Here is an 8,961-nt window from a genome sequence, read left to right as displayed (position 1 = left end):
AAAAAAATGAACATAACAATGTTGAATTCTCGCTTGCAGTACTTTCTCCATTTACATTTATCATCCACCTGAATATAATTATAGGAAACATACACATGTAAACACATACAAATTTGGCAACACAAAAAAAGATGACAAATGGCAACCTCTATGCTGAAAGGTTTTATAGTATTTGTAGATTTGCTGCACACACTATTAACTCTTTCCTTCCGTCTTCAATGACAGTTCAAAGTTCATACCTCAACCTGTTTTCTGGAAAAGATTGCACATGAATAATGCAAACCCCATGTTTGGACCTTGAGTAACACTGAGAAGGTCATGACAGCATAAAGGAGTAGAACACAGTGAAATACAAGGTTTTCTGTCACTCCATGGATTGTAATATTATTTCCATACTTTTGTTTTTCTCATCCTTTTTGCTAACTAGTACCATAACATCACAAATAGCCTGTCCTGGTCCAACCAAGTAGATGCCACGGCCAAGTAACCAGTGCCTCTACTTCCTCAGGAGGCTAAAGAAATTTGGCATGTCCCCTTTGACCCTCACCAACGTTTATAGATACATCATAGAAAGCATCCTATTGGGATGCATTACGGCTTGGCACTGCTCTGCCAGAATCCGCAAGAAACTGCAGAGAGTGGTGGACACAGCTCAGCAAGTCATGGAAACCAGCCTCCCCTCCATGGACTCAGTCTACACTTCTCATTGCCTTGGTAAAGCAGCCAACATAATCAAAGACCCCACACACCCCAGACATTCTCTCTTTGCTCCCTCCCGTCGAAAGCACGTACCACCAGGCTCAAGGACAGCTTTTACCCTGCTGTTATTAGACTATTTAATAGTACATTAGTATGATGAGATGGACTCTTGACCTCACAATCTACCTCGTTATGGCCTTGCACCTTATTGTCTGCCTGCACTGCACTTTCTCTGGAACTGTAACACTTCTGTAGCATTCTGTTATTGTTTTCCTTTGTACAACCTCAATGTACTGATGTGATGAATTGATCTGTAAGGATGGCATGCAAAACAAAGTTTTTCACTATATGTCAGCATATGTGACAATAATAAACCAATTTACCAAATTACATAGAGTGAAGCTCCATATCTTAAGACCCTTCCAGTTCTTAGCTTCTAGTGCAATCCTCATCACTAATTATAAGCTTCTATTTTTCTCAATGGGGCATAGGAAGCTGGAACTGGCCCGGGATTTGGTAAAACTTGCTGTTAATCTTGGAGACAGCATAGTAATTTATGATTTATGGATATTCCAATGAAAGAGGCATCATCACATGTTCTGGTAAGCAAGTGTTGGTGTTGGTGGAGAGAGATAGATAGAGAGAGAGAGAATTAGAAAGAGATAGAGAAATAGAGATAGAGAGGTAGACAGAGAGGTAGATATGTAGGAAATCCCCAGCAGGTCATGCTGTACTAGTGGAAAGAATAACAACTGAGCCAACAGTACAGGTGCATGAATTGGCCATTTCTGATACAATCAGGAATGGAGAGTTAACCAAACTTACAGAATTCAATATTGAGTCCAGAAGGCTGCAGCTTGTGGCCTGAAACATAACATCCACCCCTCAGCTGGAGCCATCACTCCACACCCATAGGAGTTCCTGGAGGCCATGATGAGCCAGGAAAAATACACTACAGTGCTTTGATCCACATAGCCTGTTATTGCTCTTTATCCCAGAGCCAAGATTCCTTGTTGCACAACAAGTTGTGAAGATGACTCTATCCAGTAAAATCTAATAAAAATTTCAACACTGAGACACTCCTAGAAAAGGATGAAGCACAGTAGTGCTAATCACTCTCCAGCATCAAATACCCCCACATTTTTCCAGTTCAAATAAACAACTTCAGGCTGCATAAATGCATATTTGTTATGTCCAGCCATTAATCATGGTGCTACAATCTATCAAGCACCTCCCCCAGAACCCTTGAGTACCTATTTGGAGTCCGTGGTAATGAAGGTGTCATGTTAGTTGCATTGAGATCATAGTATCCCCTACAATTTCTCCACCACACACTGAAAGGTATTTGGGGGTGACTTGATTGCAATAAGCAACTTGACATAAGTATATAACAATTCCTTATGCGTATTAATGATCAGGTAGCTTGGACTCCTTGAATCCATGTTTCACTACATGTAGATATGAGACAGGTCCAGCTTAATAGTATATCAAAAACATCCAGCTCCGTGAAGAGGCCTTGCAAGGTGGGTAGCAGGCACTGCTTATCATTAATTGTTCAATTTAGAATTATGTCATAGTTCCTGCACTAATGCATAGTCTAGTCTGATTCAGAGACCACCACTAATGGTATTCCCAATTTCTATGTTGGACCTTCACTAATAATCAATTCTATTTTGACTTGTGGACTCCTCTGCTACCTATGGATTAAGGGCAAAGAGAACTGGTCTCCACTGATAGTAAATGGGCTTGGCCCCAGACTAGTGAAAACATGGCCCTTATACTCAACAATGGCACAAGACAAATCAATGAAAAGGCACTTGTATTGTCCTTCTGTAGACTAACTGGTACTGTGGCAACACTAAGAATCTCTGCCCAGCCAATATATAGTGCCTCTAGCAAAACTCTCCCCACCAATATTCTCTGAATGACCACAACCACTGCGGCTTACTTGCACTGAATAGCTATAGCTTCTTGTAATGAATGGCTATGACAACACACCCAGAATCTGCAGGACTGCAGAATATCTCTATAAAAAAGTGCTTCAATTTACCAACAGCCTTGCACTGAATACTGTTCATATGTGTCATAACCCATCAATGAGTGGACCACATCCATGCCATCCACCATCCTTACAGGACAATCATTTCTAACAATTACTGTCATGCTGCAGGCCTGCATCTATCACTGTAAAGATACTGCTGATTGCAGCATCCACATCTATGGAGTGCAAAATATACCCTGGGTATCATAGCCAAATTTGGTGATAATGGGAAAGCAAGTCATGAAGAGGACACAAAGATTCTGCAGAAGGATACAGATGGGCAAATATGCATCAGGTGTAGTGTAATGTGGTGATAGATAAGGTTATTCACTTTGGCTAGTAGAAAAGCAGAATATGATCTAAATGGAGGGAGACTATTGTACATAGATTTGGGTATCCTCAGACATGAAACACAGGAGTCAGCATGCAGGTACAGCAAATAATTCGAAAGGCAATCACAAAAGAGATGGTGTATAAAAGAAGGGAATTTTTGCTACGACTGTATAGGTAGTTAGCAAGACAACAGTTGAGGTACTGCAACAAGAAATTCTTCAGATGCTGGGATCTGGAGCAATACACAATAAGTACTGGAGGAACTCAGCAGGTCAGGCAGCATCTATGAAGGGAAATAAACAGTCGACGTTTCAGGCCAAGACCCTTCATCATGAGGTACTGCATTTTCTTTTGGTTTCCTGGTTTAAGGAGGCGATATACTATGTTGGAGCCAGATAAGAGAATGCTCACCAGGCTGATTCCTGGGACGAAGGGGTTGTCTTAAAGGGAAAGGGTGAGCAGGTTTAGAAGAAGCAAAGGATACCTTAATGAAACATATATGTTTCAAAGAGGACTGACAGCGTAAACGTTGAGAGATTGTTTCTAAAACAAGAAAGCATAATGCCAGAATAAGGTGTCACCCACTTAAGATAGAGATGAGGAAGAATTTCTTCTCTCAGAGTTGTGAATCTTTGGAATTCTCTACCTCAGAGAGCTGTGGAGGCTAAACAATGGAATATATTGAAAACACAAAGATGTATTTTGAAGCCAAGGGTTATGGGGAACACACAGGAAAATGGAGGTGAGCCAAAGACCAGTTCAGGCATGAACATTGAACAAGTTTGTGGGGCCAAAAGCCTATTTCTGCTCCTACTTCTTATGTTCTAAAACCTTCATCATATTTTTAAAAACACCTGAATCAGTATCTGAAATACTGCAACCCATGAGGCTATTTATCAAGAGCCAAAGTGTGGGAATAGCCTCAATAGTTCTTTTTTTAGGCAGCAAGGACACGATGGGCCAAATGGCCTCATACTACTAAGTTTCTATGTCATCAACTGTGACTTATGTAACCTGGGGTTTTCTCAAACCTTTTATTCTAAATGGTAAATAGAAGCTAATGTAATCTCTTAAAAAGTGGAAGGAAGCTCCAGACTGCATAATTACCTCATTTTAACGCTAGGGCTGGATCACTGATTGGCTGGTGACTGAGTCACACAGAGCTCAGTATCTTGAATATTAAAGTTTATTCAAATTCTTGACAGATTGGAAAGTTCTTTTATTTTGAACAGCAAATGTGACTTTGTTAGGTGAGAACCAAGCTTCAATTACATGTGTTGATACAAAATGATTATATAAAGAAAAATCAAAAATACACAAGTTCTATCAATAAAAAAATCAGTTATGTAATGCAGTTGTACATTTCGAATACATGAGTAATGCAGTCTTTTCCATCCGTTGAATAATTCATGACGAATAATGTTTTACTGCAATAAGTTGCTACAAATCATTGCAATGGTGTACTCAGAAGAGTTGATAACATGAACACATTGTAAGATAGGAGTCGCGAGGAGGTGGTTACCTACATTAGTGTTCATCAGCCAAAGGGCAAACCCAGATTGCAGGAATACCCTATCTGCACTCTGCACGCTTTCTAGTACAGGTTCTCTGGTAACGTGAAAAACTCAGGGAGGGCAGTCCTCTCTAGTTTGTCCAATCGAGTTTCAGATAACATTTTAAAAACCATAAATGTGCCAATAAGAAAAAATGATGAAAACATTTCCTATCTGTAATTGGTTTGTTTCATTTCTTGCTTTTAACAAACCACACATGGCAGGTGGTTGGTTTCCGAAAGCAAATAAAATCACTTAGGCAAAAGAATATCTGTTGAGTCTTCTGGGCGCACGTTAAAACAGCAATATAATTATTTCTGCTTTCGTTGTTCAGTGATGTTCCTGGGTAGGAGTATTTAGGAGATTTATCAGTGGATGCTCACGGGCTTTACTGCATTACATCGCATCGAGGTACTCGGCGGGTCGGGGCGGCCGTGCTGATCGCAGCTCGAGGCGGGCGCGGGGACCGGGACCGAGCGGTTACCGAGCAACCACCGCCGCTGCCGGTCGCAGGCCCGGGTAACTCGGCGTCGTCCTTCTCAAGCCGGAGATGAAGTGTTTTGAAAGAGGTGGCGAGAAATGAGGAAGCGTTGTTCTAAAGAGGAAAAGAGAAAAAGAAGAAAGGGGAAGGCCTTCATGTGTAGGCCGTGCCTGGCCCTGTCGCCCATGGGCTTTCTCAGATAGGCGCCGCCGGCATCCGAGGAAGCAGCAGGAGAAAAATCCCCATCAGGAGGCAGCGCACCCAAGATGGGACTGGGAGGAGGCGGCTGCGTCCAGGTGTCGGCGACTGAGATTGACGAGGGCTCGAGTTCACTCGGAAAACGAGATACCTGAAGCAGCAGCGCGAAGGCAAGCGGCTTTGCAAACGGTTGCGGCGCCTGTGGGTGCGCACTGGGTGACCGCCACTGGACAGCCCGGCCCGGTTCCCTCGGCGCCCTCTGACCCTCCAGTGTTAAATGCCCGCCTCAGCCCCTTGCCGTTTTGCTATCGCTGTTGTTTCTGCTTTGTTTCCCCAGCGCCCGTGTGTTCGGAGGACCCGCTCCGTTCCCGGTTCAATGGCAGTATGTTACCAGTACCAGTTACCGGTGCTGCCTCTCGACAGACCGGTACCCAAGCACGTCCTGAGCCGCCGAGGGGCCATCAGCTTCAGCTCCAGCTCGTCCCTCTTCGGCTGCGCCAACCCAAGACTCCTGTCACAGGTAAGAGGAGACCGCCCTCAACTTGTGCCCAGCGCCGTCTGTCTCTCCAAGTAAAGTTGTTTCACATCTTGATTCTTGTTCACTTGTTTCTACACCACGCTCTACTCGTAATGCTTGCAGAATTTGCAGTCATTCCTGTCTTTTGAATTCCTTCTCGTATTTACTTAACTTGTAAATTGTATACGTGAGGAATCCACTGCGCATAATTTCTATTCCTCCATCACTGCTTCAGTCGTATATCTGATCAGAAAAATTCAAATACGTAATTATTTTTGTTTTTACTCTAAACTTCCTCGACTCACGCCCAATTTAGGTGTATAATCTCAAGGCATTCATACAAGTAAATGCTGATTATGTGAGGCGGCATCATGCTTCCCTTGCATTCTTGCGAACAAATTTACTGGATTGCCAATTTGACTGACGCCTATTCTAGTTCTGGCACTTTTACCACCGCCTGGCTAACAATCCCGACCAAAATTCGAATCTGGTCTTCTTGAGATGATCATTATCATCCTAAACTATTAGGAGAATGCATACAGGACATTCTACTGTGGAAGATGCGATAAAGCTTTATAAGTATGGGTGATATTGGCAAAGCCAACATCTATTGCCTATCTCTGGGCTTTATTATAGCGAATTCAATGACCTTTGACTTATCTCCCGGTCTTCACTGTTGTTAAGTGGCTCAAATCATGGTGTGTGAATTCAATGGAGTTAATGATATGTCAACTCTGCATATAGCCTTGTAGTAAGCAGTGTAAATCATGGCTTTGGGAAGTGCTGTCCAGGGAGCTTAATGAATTGATAAATATTTCTTGTGATGGTAAACACTGTAGCCAAGATATGCCAGTGATGAAGAGGGTATTTTGCCCTGGTTAGAGTTAAGATTGCTTAGTGCTGTTGCAATTGCATTTATCTAAGCAAGTTGAGGGGAATACTCTGTTATCCTTTTTGCTTTTGCCTCTTAGTAGACGGTAAGCCTTATCTGGTTGGTGATCTGTTACTAGTGGTGTTCGGCAGGGATCTCTACTGGACTTTTCCTGTTTCTGAGACAGCAGGATATAGATCAGTTGCAGATATGGGTGGAGAAATGGCAGATGGAGTTTAATCAGGCCAAATGTGAGGTGTTGCACTTTGGGAGATCAAATGTAAAGGGACAATACACTGTTAGTAGCAAGACCCTTAACAGTGTTGATATGCAGTGGGATCTTGGGGTCCAAGTTCATAGCTCCCTGAAAGTGGCTACACAGGTTGATGGGGTGATAAAGAAGGCATATGGCATGCTTGCCTTTATTAGTTGAGGAATTGAGTCAGGAGTTATGTCGCAGCTTTATAAAACTACTTCGGCTGCATCTGGAGTATTGCATTCAGTTCTGGTCGCCACATTATATGAAGGATGTGGATGCTTTGGAGAGGGTACAGAAGAGGTTTTTCAGGATACTGCCTGGATTAGAGGGCATGTGCTACAAGGAGGTTGGACAAACTTGGGTTGTTTTTTCTGGAGTGGCTGAGGGGAGATCTGATAGAGGTTTATAAGATTGAGAGGCACAGAGTAGAGAGCCAATATCTTTTTCCCAGGGTTGAAATGTCTAATACCAGAGGGTATGCATTTAAGGTGAGAGGGTTTTTTTTAAAGAGTGGTGGGTACCTGGAATGCACTGCCTGGGGTGATGGTGGAGGCAAATTTTATAGAAGTGTTCAAGAGTCTCTTAAATAGACACATGTTCTATGTAGTAAGACTTCTGAGATTCAGGATCCACTCACCACTGAATATCCAGCTTCTGGCCCATTTTTGTAGCCATAATATCTTTGTGACTGGTTGAGTTCAATCTTTGGTCAGTGTTGAACTGCAGGATATTGATGAAATTCTTTAGTTGTGGTAATATCCTTGAAAGTAAAGCGAGGTACACTCTTGATGGGAATAACCTTTGCCTGATATTTGACACTTAACAGCTCAAGCCTGAATGTTCTCCAAGTCCTGCAGCAAAAGGGTGGTGTCAGGAGCTGGAACTTTGTTCAATATTTTTCCATCTTTTTTTGTACGCAGTAGGACTTAAGGGTCCACTGCAGATCTCGTATTGCTGTCCCACTTGAGAGTAACAAACTTGGTATAACCAGCCCCTTTGCCATTGCTGCATTCTGTGTATTTTGGGCAGAAACAGGTGTTTACTCTGGCTTGCACCTGGTTAATCACTTGTAGTTGGTGTCAGGTTGCAGCTTGTATTACTCGGTCATGACTGCAATAACAAATTTATTCAAAATGCAAATTGTACCTCCATTAAGGTACAACTTGTGTTGTTAATCCACAATAAATAATGTGTTATAGCACAATGTAGGCCCAAAAATTCCAGTGCACCTAAGAGATGCCCTTGATGAATACTGCAGTTAGACACTAATGAGCCTAATTGATTGGGGACAGGGGATTATGGTTTGGTAGAATGCTCAATCATGCCTTGGGGAAGGTGGGAATGGTGTCGGTGCAGGATTGCAACCTGTGGAGCCATATTTTGGGTGTTTGTTGTGCTGGATTGTTGATGCGAGAGAGAACAAGGGTCTGTTTTGTGGGGGTGTGATGGAAACGAGGGAGGCCTTTGCCTTGAGTCATGGAATCAGATGAGTCAGAGGAAAGTTGGGCAGTGGTTGTAGTCAGTTTGGACAATAAGGTTTGGGTGGAATTGGAATATGAGCCTTGAATGATCATGAGGGCAAGTTGGTACAGTGTGTGGTTTAGAGGACAAGGGCCCAAGTTATTTGCTCAGCATTTTAGGATGGATGCTGTTGGGTTTGGTGTTCTTTCCACTTGTAACTGCACATCTTTTTCCACATTGGTTCCTTGCTGTACATATCCTACCTAACTGGTGCAGCACTTGTCAGCTTTTATGTATGAAACTGAAGCCAAATATTCTCACAGTACTTGCATTGCTTTGTGATCCCCTTGAAACAATTTTTTTCTCATTAATTTATAACATGCTGCCTTTTATTATTATGTATGCTCATAATTGGTTTTGGAGTCATAAATGCATCCATCACAAAAGTGGGCCCTGTGGCCCATTATATCTATGCAATCAAGTACCAGTCTATACTAATCCCGTTTAATACTTGGTGTGTAGCTTTCTGTGTCTTGGAAATTCAAGTG

At 42.6% G+C, this 8,961-nt stretch overlaps 1 protein-coding gene across 1 annotated transcript in view; it reads left to right on the top strand.

Annotated features, from left to right (window-relative positions):
• Positions 1-4,319: 4,319 nt before the first annotated feature.
• Positions 4,320-8,961, top strand: part of pde7a (phosphodiesterase 7A) — a 108,280-nt gene continuing 103,638 nt past the window's right edge. The window contains 2 exon segments of the mRNA XM_052022603.1: positions 4,320-5,475; positions 5,643-5,825. Coding sequence (XP_051878563.1) covers positions 5,682-5,825 — 144 coding nt within the window. The 5' untranslated portion in view covers positions 4,320-5,475; positions 5,643-5,681.

The sequence above is a fragment of the Pristis pectinata genome, chromosome 9, assembly GCF_009764475.1.
Source record: "Pristis pectinata isolate sPriPec2 chromosome 9, sPriPec2.1.pri, whole genome shotgun sequence".
Taxonomy (NCBI): domain Eukaryota; kingdom Metazoa; phylum Chordata; class Chondrichthyes; order Rhinopristiformes; family Pristidae; genus Pristis; species Pristis pectinata.
The sequence above is the reverse complement of the archived record's forward strand: the minus strand, read 5'-3'. Positions and strand labels throughout refer to the sequence as shown.